Genomic DNA, 15,008 nt, shown 5'->3' on the forward strand with positions numbered 1-15,008 from the left:
ACATGTTATGTTTGAGACATGCAAATCTGATGTCAAGTATGCAAGTGGATACATGAGTTTGGAATTCAGGGCAGAGGTCTGGATTGAGATATAAATTTGAGAGTCCCCAGCACATAGATCATATTCAGAATCCTGAATTGTTTAGAGATTCAGGAGGTGAGGAGACATCAGCAAAGGAGGGACCACTAAGACAAGAGAAAAAGAAAGTTCTTAGAAGCTAAGCAATGAACAGGCTTCAAAGAAGAAAGGATGATCAACTCTATCAAATGCAGCTGATGAGTCAGGAAGGTGAGGCCTGAGCCCAGACAGCTGGACTGAGCAACACGGGAAGTACAATCCTGGCAAGAGCAGTTTCAGTGGCATAGTCAGGGAGAATGCTGAATTGGAGCACATTTCAGAGAGTGAAAGGAGAAATGAGACAAAACTACAAATAAATCTTTCTAGGAATTTTGCAATAAAAGGCAGCAGAGAAATAGGTCAACAGCTGGAGAGAAGAAGGACTTCAAAGGCTGTTTTTTGAGTTTGTTTGGTTCGGTTGTTGTTTGATGGAAGAAATACCAGCACAATAGTATGTAATGGGGAGGACTCAGTAGAGAAAGCTGAAATAAGCACGGGATGAAGATGGGATCTGGGGCTCACGAGAGCGCTGGCCTTTGAGGACAGCTGGCTTAGTTCGTCTGGTAACAGAAAAGGCAGGTCATAAGAGTACAAGGTTCTGGGAGGAGGATATCTGTGGGCGATCTCTTCTGATTGTTCCAGTTTTTTTAAGGGAAGTAGGAAGCAAGGGCATTAGCTGAGAGTGAGGGTGGGGGGAAAAGTATTGGGGGCTGAGGAGAAAGAAGATGAAGTAGTCACTGAGGAGGCAGGGGAACAAAGGCACTCAGGGTATGGCTGCTGACATACATAATCTAAGGGTTACTTGAGGTCCATGGTCATGAACTTAAACTATGGCAAGAGTCTTCTTTCCTCAAAACAGCTGCTGCTTATTCTCCTGTTACCTTTATCAATAATGTCATTCAATGAACTAAAATGTCAAAAGGAGAACAATACATATAAACAATACATATGAACAAAACATATAAACAATACATATAAATAAATATACATATAAAATGTATAAAATACATATAGAACAAAACATATAATACATATAAACACATAAACATTATATATATATATATATACACATATAAACAATACATATAAAATTCCCCAAAAAAGCTCTACTCGATGCTATAGGATAGGTGCTTTGGCAAAATCAATTTATCAGAAGAAGCTACATGATGACACTTATTTCACAAAAAAAGGAATCCTATAAGATAAGCTAAAGACAGGGGAAGGTAATACAATTATCATGTGCAAAAGTCCTATCCACTCAACAGTCAACTGGGAGCTGAGTCACTCTGGCCCATAATGCACCTGGATTACTAGCCTGACATGCTATGAGGTAAACCTCATCTCATCTCTTCGTGCTCCTTTCCCAGAGGAAGGACAAGGACAAGCGGATTGTAGTTTGGGCTGCCATGAAGCTTTAAGGAATGGTCTACCTTACTGCCTGGACTGGAAAACAGCAAGACAAGATTTTCATACCTTCCAAGCTGTCTATTTGTCTACCTGTAAATGTGGGATGCCCTCTTTCACAGGTAGCCAAAGTGTTACACTAGTTATCTACAAATTTACAAGCAATAATTATAATCTAAGCCCTGAAGATTATTACAATTAAAATAAATCCTCCTTCTAATCACTCCCAGAAATCATTAGAACTGTATTGATAATAATTGTTTTATATTTACATTTATGATAAACTTGTGAATGTACCAGAGCCCTCTTCAATGACCATAAATCAAAATTCTCACAAAATGTTAGTTGTAAACTTCCCTTGTTTAAAATTAGTCTCATAGTAGAAAGCAAACATTTTACTATTTATCCATCACTATCTTGTACACAGTCTGCATTTTTTAAAAACATTAAGCCAAACCCATTGTTCCACAAACAAGAGTCCTAAAGCAGTAAGAATATATAGAATAAAAATCTAGTCAAAATATCCTTGCAGTACCTTCTAGGCTTTAATGGAGGGAATTAAAGAAGGAAGGGAAGGGGAAAAAATGGAAGCTGATAGAACAAATTTTCCCTAAGCTCAAGAGAATAACAGTAATACAAAAACACATTTGAAAAGATACATAAATCTCACAATCTAAAACCTCAAAAAAAGAAAGAAAGAAACTCCTATACTAAAAATGAGACCATACATTATGCATTATGGGGTTAGAGTATTCATCTCGGAACAAGGAAAGGAAAGATATGCCAAGAATATACATCACTCATCATTATAACAGGGCATAATTGGTATTTGACACTTGGAAAGCTGACTTCCCTAGATTTCTGTTTATGTCCACACTATTATTAGCATTACAAAAGTGAAAGAAGTCACTTGGCTATGAATGTTGCCATATCACAGCCCCGTTATTCAGGTCAACGGTGTGGAACAAAACAAAAGAAGGTTGTCAACCCCGAGCAGACACTGTCCTTTCCCAGCCCTTTAAAATAATGCTATTGGGGTGCCTGGATGGCTCAGTCGTTAAGCGTCTGCCTTCGGCTCAGGTCATGATCCCAGGGTCCTGGGATCGAGCCCTGCATTGGGGGTCCCTGCTCCGCGGGGAGCCTGCTTCTCCCCCTCCCTCTCCCCCTGCTTGTGTTCCCTCTCTCGCTGTGTCTCTCTCTGTCAAATAAATAAAATCGTTTTAAAAGATAAATAAATAAATAAATAAATAAATAAATAAAATAACACTACTGAGAACAGTAACATTTTTCAAAGACCTAATAAGCAATAACGTCTATAAGCTCTTGTCAGGTAATCTTTCTTTCACAATCTCACACTATCAGTCTGAATGCAGAGACGGGGGGAAAGGCTTCTCCCTTCCCGCACTTGCCACAGGCAGCTAGAACCTAGGATGACACTTGCCCGTTTCCAACAGGGAAAGCGGTCCAGCCACACAGGAACAGCAGCAGGGGGCATAAACGAAAGGGACCAGTGTGAAAAGAGATGCAGAACCACGTACATGATCTTGAAATTTATGCTGCGTGGCAGCCTTGTGTCTCATAGGAAAACAGGTACTTTCATTTTTGCCTCCTACTGCCACTCCGACCTTTCCTGGCTGGTGACTCAGTAGGAGGCAAAAATGAAAGTGCTTTTTTTCCCGCCTTTGAAACTAGGGCTGTTCCAAACTGTGGATTTCAAAATCATAACATGATTTTTTCCATAACAGGAAAACACCTAGTTTTCCAAAGTACTTCTTCTACTGTCTTCACTAGAAACAGTAAACTATGAAACAACAATGTTTGCCTAGAGGTGTAAGATTGGCACTAAGATGTGTTTATATCTATCTGATTGTTAGAAGCTGCTTAGTATAATCTCGGTAATTTATGACCAGGACATAAAATATAGACAGATTTTAAAAAACAACCATCTTGAAATTAAAATACTGGACACTGTATATTAACTAACTGGTATTAATTCAAAACTTAAAAAACTTAGGTAAAGGGCTAATTTAAACATCTTCATTTGAACGAGTCTCTGGTTGGCTTCAATTACCTATTCTTATTGAGGCCCTGCTCCATGTGAGGAAGTACAGTACCCAAGTAAGTAAGAGATAGTCCTCTTCCTCAAGGAGAGTTTAACCCAGAAGAGATAGGAAAATATCCACATAAAATAACACAAAGGTGTCAGAAATACCATAAGACATACAAAGAATGTGTATCATCAGGTTTCCAAGAAAAAATACTATGTTCAGAAAATCAGAAAAAGCTTCATGATAGAAATGGCATTTTAGGTGGTGCTTGAAAGTGGGACAGGATTTCAAAAGTTGGAGAGAAAAATGAGGGTGCAAAGTGAACAAAAATCACAGAGGCAGAAAAGGTAGTTTATGTGTAGGCAGTATTTTCTGAACTGTGTTTTAGATACCAATTCTGAAAGAAGTCAATAGATGCACTTAAAAAAAGGAGGGGAAGGGGGCCCCACAGTCAGATAAGGGTACACTGTTATTTTAAACACTATACCCTATGTTCTCCTCTTGGAAATTTAAAATGCACATTAGAATAAGAAAGGCTCTGAGCAAGGACAGTCATAAAGTAACTGTTAGCCCAAGTCCCCCCAACCTATAGAACTCATTTGAAAGAACACCCATCAGTTCAATTTCAGAATTACTATCTAAGCAAAATTGAGATAAGGTAAGCAGAGTAAATTTGAGACATATTACAGAATGCCTCATACACAAAACTGAGAAATGTGGTCTTTATGAATGACAACAAAATGAGGTTTTGACCCTACATGGGGGTGTTTGTTATTCAAACATATCATTACATACTGAGCTTAATGGGAAGCTCTGTATGAAACATTTTTTTTTTTTACTTCATTTTATTTTACAAAAAAACAAGCAACCACCTAACAGGAGAAACATACTACTAGTCAGAGAACATGAGAAAAGCAGCAATAATGGAAGGCAGTTGTGGATAAGGCAGGATCAGCCAGCCAAAGCAAAGACAGGTACCAAATAGACAGGCACCCCCACAAGCTGGACACAGCCTTACGTGCGTTCTTTTTTCCCTAAGTCTAATATTAACTCTCAAAGCCTACAGGCCATTCAATTACAGTCAAAATCTAAAGCTGCCTTTTTTTTAAATATTTGTACCTGAGAACTAAGTTTTCTAAAACACAATTTAAAAATATACACAATTCTGACTACAACTTGAAAATTCATAATTAGCATTTTTTGGCTTTTATTTCTTAAAGGAACTTTTACACACACACACACACACACACACACACACACACACACACGGACTCACGCCAGCCATCATGAGAAGAAATTACCTGTGGTTGGAACTGGGGAACAGGTGGCCCTTGCATTCCTTGTGATTGCTCATCCATTGTCTGAAGCAACAGGAACTTTAGAACTCTGCAAAAATATAAAGTTTAAATTTAAATAATGTAATCATTACCAAGTCATGTTGCTCATCATATGCCTGAGGCTTGCATTCAAATATCAGATTTACCTAGTGGTTCAAAAAGCACGCATTAAGATATCCCATATTCTTCTGTCATTTGCTAAATCCAAGCTCTGTTTAGCTAAAACAAAAGGTATTCACTGTCTCAACTAAGTCCATTTCTCCAAAGTAGTATTAGGTGCTTAGAAAATCCTATTTTATGAGATGAAATTCTCTCTTCTCCATTATACCTTACAGACGAAACAGGCTTCCCCTTCCCCATGCCAATGTGCAAAGATAATTACCATAAGCTTCCCATAAATGTAGCAAATGTTCTATAACTCTAAAATGCACTTCTTCATATTCTAAAAATGTTAGTACTTTTGTTATGTATGTCCAACTATAATTCTTACTGTAGTTTTTAGGTTTAAACTTAAAAGGCCAGTCCTCCTATGAGGGTGTTTACATTTTTATGCATACTTTGCTTATAATTAAAAACATTCAGCCATCAACTCAGTTAACATAAGCTGAAGACTAATTCTATGTCACCTACTGCACAAGGCTCAAGAAGTGAACCTCAAACAAGACACAGCTATTGCCCCACCGAACAACACTTTTTCTACACGTCAATTACTTCTCAGTTCCTCACAAGTGTTAATTTTTAACTAAAATATAATGTGTGGGTTGAAAAACTAGGATCCTTTTAAATGGGATTAACAGAGAAACTAAAACACATCTTCACTTCATTATACTTTTAGAAAACAGTTAAAAAATGACATGGGTATTTGTATTGTAAATATTCCCTTCCATTCTGTAACTTGTCTTTTTAAAAACCTTTCTAATGGCGTCTTTCAATTAACTAATGAACAGAATTCATAAATTTAATAAGGTCTAATCAATCATTCCTTTACAATATCTTTGTGTACTATTTAAGAATTATTTCTGTACTCCAATTTCTCATACATTATCTTATAACATAAGCTTTGTTGTTTTACCTTTCAAGTTTAGATCCATAATTGACCTGGAATTAAATTTTTGTATGACAAGGTAAAGTCAACATTTAGGTTTTTTTCTATATGGATATCCAACTGACTTCAAATCATATATTGAAATGATCAGGCTTTACCCCACTCCCCACAATACTACTATGTCATCCTTGCCATATATCAAATGACAACATGTACATAAACACACACATACCCCCACACACACTGCAAACTTGCTGAACTCACTTATCAGTTCAAGTAGATTTTGGGGGATTCTTGCCTTATTTTAATGACTAGAACTTCCAGTACAATGAACCTAAGTAGAGAGTAGACATCCTTTTATTGTTCCTATCAGGAAGAAAGTGTTGGGAAGGAAAAATTTCCCTTCACTGTTTAAGACTCTTCTAGCTGCTATAAGAATTAAATTGACATGACAATAACAGGAGAAAAGTTTGATAACATATATCAAAAGTAACAGGAGAAAAGTTTGATAACATATATCAAAAGTAAAAGGAGAAAAGTTTGATAACATATATACCTTCTATATATAAATATATATATATAAAAGCAACTCAGGAAAACTGAGCAACTCCCCAAAACGGTCAAAGCTATCAACATAAATACCATCTTCAGCCAAAGACAAAAGATGTTGGGAGTCAGTTATGGGAGGTTACCAGGAAAAGCACAGTAAACAAGAGTAAGGTTATTATTCAGATTAACTCATTGCCATCTCTATTAGTAATAGTTTCTAGAAATTGAGTCAAACCCTCTTCCTGGTACAGCAAGGGAGACACCTTACAAACGGAGATTTTTTCCTTACAAATACAACTATCTCATACAAAAGGGTAACCTATTCTCAGGTTCCAGAGCTTCTCCTGTGTTTGCAGCATCTTAAAAATAACCGGCTTAAAATAATCAATATGCCAGGGCGCCTGGGTGGCTCAGTCGCTAAGCATCTGCCTTCATGAAGCTCAGGTCATGATCCCAGGGTTCTGGGATTGAGCCCTGCATCAGGCTCCCTGCTCCGCGGGAAGCCTGCTTCTCCCTCTCACACTCCCCCTACTTGTGTTTCTCTCTCTCTCTGTCAATAAATAAATAAAATCTTAAAAAAAAAAAAATTAATCAACATGCCAAAGAGGCATATCTTAGAAAAATATGCTCCCTTACAAAAGCATTCTTCACATGAATGAAAGATGTATATTTTTTAAAGATGTCTTAATTTATCAGGTTGAGATAGTGCCCTTCTTACTTTGCTAAGAGATTTTGTAAAGAATAGATGTTAAATTTTAACTCAAATGCTTTTTCTACATCTGAGAGAATTATATAGTTTTTTTGTTTGTTAAAATGTTCAAGTATGGTGATTCATTTTTGAATGTTAAGCCGGTATTCATTTCTGGGATGAACCTCATTTGGTCATAACATGTAACTGTATCTTCTATTTTTGGATTGGATTTTATATAGTGTTAGATCCAAGGAGAGGAGGATATGGAAGGAGAAAGAGAACTCTAGTAATGAATTAGAATATCTTTTACTGTGAAATCCAAATAATTAAAACCAGCATTTCACATCTAGTGTTGCACAGTTTCACAAAACATTCCATGAAAAAAAGGGTTTCCAGGTCAAAGACCTCTGTGAAATATTACTCGCTATATAAATCACTCTTAGAGCATCATAATAAATACCAGCATACTAAAGGATCCAAGCAGGCCTGCAGCTGATAAAAAACAAATTCATTTAAAGCCTCACTTATATTTAACTTATTTAACCATAAAATGCTTTCTTTATGTAACATTTTCTAATATCCCACAACTTGACTAATACTAAGAACATATGAGAAGTTTGTGCTAGATTATAATAAAGTGGGTTTATCATACCTATTGACAAATGACAATGTCTGAGTCAATAAAATTATGAAGGAAGGAAGCCAAAGTAAAACAAAACAAAACAAAAAAACAAAAAAAACCTAAAAAACTCAAAGAAACCAGATGAGTAATTTAACCTAACACTCTGAATAACAGGGAACTCACTTCTGCAGTATCCCTGACAAACGTCAAAAAGCCTCTGCTTGGAAAATTAACATCTGTATGAAATTCTCATATTTCATGTAAGCTTAATAAGTACGATGAATAAAAAGTGAAATTTTCTTTGCATAATATCTAACATGGTTCCATGTGTCACTAGATTCTTCATGCTATTACAAAATAAGAATATGTCAAGGGTTATATATTGATTTCATACCACTATCATATTTTCAAAGACCAATAATATTCATATTTTACCTTTCTACTAACCTCCTCCTAAACAAAATAAAAACACACTTTAATATACAAAATGTTAAATATGTATTCAATCTTCTAGATTATAAGTTCCATGTTGCAGGGACCTATAAGTGTCATCCACAGCTGTATCCCCAGTGCTTAGGTCAATACTTGGCACAACATAGGTGCTGAACCAATATCTACTTAATTAATTAATGCATGTATGTCTGTCATAAAAACATCAAATAATTATTGTTACAGTTTAATAAGTCTAAAGTCAATGTTAAGAAAAATCATGATCAAATTCAACAAATCTGGCAACCTTCAATCAAAAAAGGTTCCCAAAGAAGGTGCTGCCTAAATTGGGTTTTAAATAATGAAGAGGGAAGGTTAACAAGGTTTAGATGAGCCAAGCAAGAGAGGAATTCTGGGAAAAGGAAAAAACACGTCAAAATACTCAAAAGCAGAGCACAACACCTTATAAAGAGCTTCAATTAAAGTTGGCAGGTAGTAGGAGATAGGGGATGGAGAGCAGGTTACCTTAACAACACAGAGAGGTGTCAGTTCATGAAAAAAATTATGGTATTTACTTTATTCAGTTGGTACCAGAGAGTTAATGTTGGGTTTCAAGCAGTTAAGAGAGAGGATTTCACTATTTGTGAAAGACAGTCTTTCTTGCCACATGACAGAGTAGAGGAATTCACAACCGTAAGCAAGATCAGTTAAGAAGCTATGGCAACAGTCAAGAGATGATAAAGCCCTTCACTAAGGTCCTCTTTTGTTTTTTTTAAGATTTTATTTATTTATTTGAGAGAGAGAGAATGAGCGGTGAGGAGGAGCAGAGGGGGAGAGAGAGAGAGAGAAGCAGACTCCCTACTGAGCAGGAAGCCTGACATGGGGCTTGATCCTAGGACCCAGAGATCATGACCTGAGCCAAAGGCAGACACTTGATGGGACTGAGCCACCCAGGTGCACCCCATGGTCCTCTTGACCTAACCCAGCTTTCACACAACTATCTCACTTTCCCAAAATGTTCTATGATCTCTTATTCTTCTCGCTTTTCTCCTACACTGTAGCTATTCTAAGTTCCTTTTTCCATTTAACATTTATATTTGAGCGCTCTAAGACAAAGCTTTTTTGGGGGGTGCCTGGGTGGCTCAGTTAGTTGAGCATCCGACTCTTGGTTTAGGCTCAGGTCATGATCTCATGGGACAGGGGACTAAGCCCCACCTCACACTCTGTGCTCAGTGCAGAGTCTACTTAAAGATTCTCACCCTCTGCCCCTCCCCCAACTCATGTGTGCATGCACTCTCTCTCCACACCCCTCTAAAATAAATAATCTTTTTTAAAAAAATATATTTTTTTAAACCTACTATCTCTGCTGAAGTCATACCATCCAGTCCCATGACTTTGAATACCATCTCCATATGATTACTCTGAAATCTGTATCTCTACCACAGGTGTATGGTCTGAGCTCTGAGCTATCAACACCAATATCCAACTGTCCATCTGATATTTCCACCTTGATCGAGGATTCCAACTCCCATCCTTCCAAAAAAATAAAATAAAATAATGCTTTTCCTCTTATATTCTTTATCTCTTTATATATATCACCATCTCCTCAGCTGGTCCGGCCCCAAAATTCTCAAGCTTCTGGGTCTCTGGACCTCTTTATCTGAGGACCCCAAAGACTTTTTGTTCATGTGAGTCATGCTTTATCAGTATTTCACATAATTGAAATTAAAACTAAAAAAATCATTAAAATACATACTAATTCATTTACAAATAATAGCAATAACACTATTACATGTTTATGCATATTTTTATAAAAAATAACTACATTTTTAAAAATGAGAAGAGAGGGACTGTCTTACATTTTCAAGTTTCTTTAATGTCTGTCTTCAGAGAAGCAGTCTGTTCAAATACATTGTTTTGGCAGAAGTATATTTCAAAAAATCTGGTCCTACACAAATGTATAGTTGAAAAATAGAGGAATATTTTAATAACCCATATGGATATCACTGTGGATATTCTCCTTTGATAATACACCAAACTTGACAGGTGGCAAATTCTTAAAGGTTAACTGCCATGTAGACTCTCAAATCAATGAAATTTATACTCTGTAAATGTTAAAATCCAATGGTTTCTCTTGCTCTTTGAATAGATCTTTTACTCATGCTTGATTTTGTAACACCATGCATTGGTCATCTAGAAAATTTTAGTTCACTGGGTTACTCAGATCATCTAAATGTTGACCATTTCATTATACGAATCAAAAAAAAAAAAATAAAAAGTTCCTCAATACCACAACTAATCTCATCAGAAAAGTCTTTAAGTACCAGGAAGATGTCAAAGTCATAGTGATGAATATAACTTCTCCAAAATTCCAATTTTTACTTTATAAGTTTGAATCTTGTCATTAGTGACAAATAATGTCAACTGTTTTTCTTTAGATGACTGGAACTTAATTTTCAAGAAAATGTCTACAAAACACCCAAGTCTGAAGAACCAAAGTTTGTCTTTCAGTCATTCTTTCAAGTAAAAATGGTGCTCCATGAAAATAGCAGCTGCTTGGCTTACTCTTGAAAGAACTGCACAAATGCTTCTCCTTGATACAACTTTGATTTGCTGCAGTAGTACTAAATTAAGTATACTTCCCATTTCATCACATATATTAAAAGACATGTATTCAAAGGTCGAGATTTGATTTAAAAAATAATAATACTCTTTAACTGCTTCACCAAAGACATTTAAAAGTGAAAGTCGCATTTTTATTATAATTCAGAGCATGTAAAGAACACAAAGACTAGTACAGTCTAGTGTGTGCACTGATTCAAGCTAAGACATCAGTGGCTTTATAAATAATGTCTTAGTATTACAAAAACTGTCTAATCTTGCAGACCACTTGAAAGAGCCTCAAGGTCCTTACCCAACCCTCCACCCCCACCATCCCCAGAAATCTGGAGATCACACTTTCAGGAAGAGATGGTCTAATCAAAAACCTAAAAGTCATTCTTTATTCTTATCCCCCCCCGTCACTTCCCAGTTCCCCATATCTAACACATCAGTAAGTGCCATTTGTTCTATTTCCAAAATATACCTCAGATTTGTCTATGGTCTTCCAGCACCGCAAATAAGACCCTACAAGGTATCATTTTATCTCCACCAGGAACTACTACAATAGCCTACTAATTGGTCTTCTTTTCTGCCATTTTCCTCACAGTGATATTTTGAAAACATAAATCAACTCATGACACTTAGACTAAAATCCCAACTCCTTACCAAACACTACAAGGCCCTGTAAATAACCTCCTGCCCACCCCTTCTACATTTGCTCATCCCAGCCTCTCTCACTGCCTATCTTCCATCAACGTTGAACCCCCTTCCCCCCCTTCTCTCTTCTTAAACCTGCAAAGTCCTTCCTAGCATCAGGGCCTTTGTATTTACTGTCCTCTAGGCCCAGAATCCCTGAAAACTGGCTCAAAATCAGGCCTACCCTAACAACCCTCTCATATCATCACTCATTCTACTGAGCAATTATAATAATTATAAATTATAATTATAAAATATTATAAAATTATAATCTATAATTATCTTTTTTTTTTACTTATTATCTATCTCCTCTGCTATAATGCAAGTAAACATGAAGACAGGAACTTGTCATTGTATTTCCTGCTATATTCCCCACAAGTCCCTGGCAAAAAAAATGGGCACTTAAGAAACATCTGCTGAATGAATGAAAAATGAATAGAAATGAAGAATATAGTACATATTTTAGACTGTTAGGACTTGTGACTGATCAGATGTGTTTGGTAACAGAAAAGGAAGTTAAAGATGACACCAAAAGTCATTTTTAGCATGAGGTGGAAGGGACTATATATGGTGGTAGCACCATCCAAACTAGACAGCGAGGAGAAACCAGAATAGGGTGGGTGTTAGGACAAGCAAGACACAGGATGAGGATGGTATAGGAAAAACTAATTGTGAAGTATTAGGACAGAGACTGTAAATATAAAGTATTCAACACATAATTTTGCCAAGTAGAATCTCCGGAGAAGGAGAGTTCAATACATTGTCCTGTAATTCTCATACCAATTAGTTATTAAGCGAAGGCTTTTCAATGTGTTTGAAAACAGTTCTCTTAAGCATATTACAGGTCCCAAAATCTTTCAAAAACTACAAATATTTTCACATATATCTACAAACTCAGTGTACATTAAAGTCTTCCACTACCCTTGTGTGTAGTTACATATTTTGCAGAAAATAAAACTACAAAACTAGGAAACTGAATTTCAGATGTAAAAGCTCAATGAGAAAATTATTTAGTTTTAAAAACTGTAACTGTCAGTGTACTAAATTTCATAATTCATATGACCCTGGTGAGAAAATTATTAAATAAAATATACTGTATATATTACAAAATAATCTATCCCTCACTGACACTATATCAGATAACTATCTTAATTTGCTGAAACAGCATTTATAGCACCATTCCCTAAATAAAAACTTTTCTTAGTTCCCATTTTAACAAATTTATAAAATTTATAAATTCCTGAAATAATTATAAGCAAATTAAATCATGCTAAGTGCATACTTTTTTCCCTAATATTTGAATTGAATAACCACATTTATTTTTTTTTAAGATTTTACTTATTTATTTGGGAGAGAGAGAGAGAGCCAGCATGAGGGACAGAGGGAGAGGGAGAAGCAGACTCCCTGCTGAGCAGGGAGCCTGATGTGGGGCTGGATCCCAGGACCCTGGGATCATGACCTGAGCTGAAGGCATACGCTTAATGGACTGAGCCACCCAGAAGCCCCTGAATAACCACATTTAATGTATTAATTTTAGCCAAAATCCTAATCAAAATGAGAAGCTTTATTTTATGTCTACAGACATCTTCAATGAATTTCACCTTTAAAAATTTAGTATTTTTTACAAAAGTTGACTTAAAATAAACCAACATATATTTCTCAACATTAACTTGATTCTTTGTTAATTATAAATGTACTATTAAAACTTATGTAATAGAATAAAAAGGATGAGATTCCTTATATACTTGTAAGAAAATCATTTGGTGCATTTTATTTGTGATCATAATTCTCAAAAAAATTATGACTAGCTATTAGACAGAAAAAAATTTCAAGTTATAGTTAATATTAAAGAATGCTTAGCTGAAAAAAATTTCCTTCATTCTACAACAAAATTACTTAACAGTAAAGTCATAAAGTCAACAAAGCCAAACTTGCAACCTTTTGAATTCACCTTCTAAATTTAAAGCTTAAAGATGCTATTCATTAAAAAAGACTGTTTCCAAATATTCAGATAATCATGCTATCCAGTTTCTCTGCAACCGATTCTTGACACCGTGTGAAATCTTAAATATGAAATTATGTATATACCAATCTGAAGAGGGATTTTAGATAAAGCTTTAAAGTTTTTTTCTTGATTTTTTAAATTCTAAAGAGTTGAAGTACACTAATCCAAATTTATTTGTTTTCCTTTTCTTGAAATAAAATTTTCCTTCAGTCATCAAGGTTATTTATAAAATCTCCAGTATTCTTTCTAGTTATATGTGACATTTAAATATTCTATGAGAAAATGTTAGTAAGATATATTTCATTGACCAAAACAGCTAGAAGTTATAAATAACAAAAGAGAGGGTCAATTGTATTAAAATAGCAATACCACTCTAATTCAAAAGAATCCAATTGGTTTAAGTGTATTTGATTCCTAAAAAATAAAAGAATACCATGGAAATTTTAGGGGACTGATACTTGGCAAAGTCTAAATACTCAAATCCAGAATTAAATATTTTTATTTGCCCCAAAGTCACCATTCAACAGTAATATTCCTAACCTCACCCTTGTGTCTCCATTTAACTGAATATTTCCCATAATCAAGCAAGTGACATTTACGTATCAGGCAACACAAAGAAAATTAGGTAGAAGTACTTAGCATCAATAGTTCATTCATACATTTCTGTGTTATCATGAATAAGTTTTTAAGAGCTACTAAGATAACCATCAGATGTTTGAAGAGAATGATGAACGCTTCTAGAGCGTTACAACCTCAACATTTATAATTAAAAACATTAAAGTAACCTAGCACCCAATCTTGGCTTCTAAATGCCATTCTTCACTTAGAGGAGTCGGGGCTCCTGGAGAAATGGTTGATTCCAGTGCCAGGGCTGGGAAAGTACAAGCTGAGCCTAAACCTCATGTTGTGCCAGAAAATACAGTAGTGTGTAAAGAACAGTGTGGACATGTGACAAGGACACAGAAGCTAGCATGAATGGATTCCTACTGGCCACATTTGGAACAATCGGAGAGTAATAGATGATACCCCACTGAATAAAGAATCTGTGAATCCATAAAGATATAAATTAATAAATGTGAAAAGTGGGAAGCTATTCCTTACAAGATAATGTTACCTCACAGAGAAAGATGGAAAGAATGATGGAATTTAAAAAAATCACTATTTGCCAGTGATCAGGGAAATAACTGACTCAGGTAAGAGTCATCAATGGATCCTAAAATAGAGGAACAAGTTATTTTCAGTGTCTGAAAGTATCTAACCGCCCACCAGACACATACACAATAATTAAAAAAATAATAATTACAAAAGGATAAGGAATAATTCTATAGTAGAGAACCTAACATCACCAATAATGGAACATACAGGCATCATGTGTTTCCAAATATGATACACTTAGAAGAAAACATAATTTCTGTGATATTCCTGCCAAAAATGCAAACCTTGAATTTAAACATAAGGTAACAC

The 15,008-nt window shown here is 35.5% G+C and overlaps 1 protein-coding gene across 3 annotated transcripts in view; it reads right to left on the reverse strand.

The window, feature by feature from the left end:
* Positions 1 to 15,008, reverse strand: part of NEK7 (NIMA related kinase 7) — a 164,480-nt gene that overhangs the window by 90,140 nt on the left and 59,332 nt on the right. For all 3 annotated transcript variants that reach the window (XM_028120168.2, XM_028120166.2, XM_028120167.2), the window contains one exon: positions 4,871 to 4,955. In XM_028120168.2, coding sequence (XP_027975969.1) covers positions 4,871 to 4,927 — 57 coding nt within the window. In that variant the 5' untranslated portion in view covers positions 4,928 to 4,955. The remainder of the gene's footprint in view (positions 1 to 4,870; positions 4,956 to 15,008) is intronic.

This window comes from Eumetopias jubatus, unplaced genomic scaffold (assembly GCF_037043125.1).
Source record: "Eumetopias jubatus isolate StellerSeaLion01/CBP00866 unplaced genomic scaffold, mEumJub1_p1.0 scaffold_12, whole genome shotgun sequence".
NCBI lineage: Eukaryota > Metazoa > Chordata > Mammalia > Carnivora > Otariidae > Eumetopias > Eumetopias jubatus.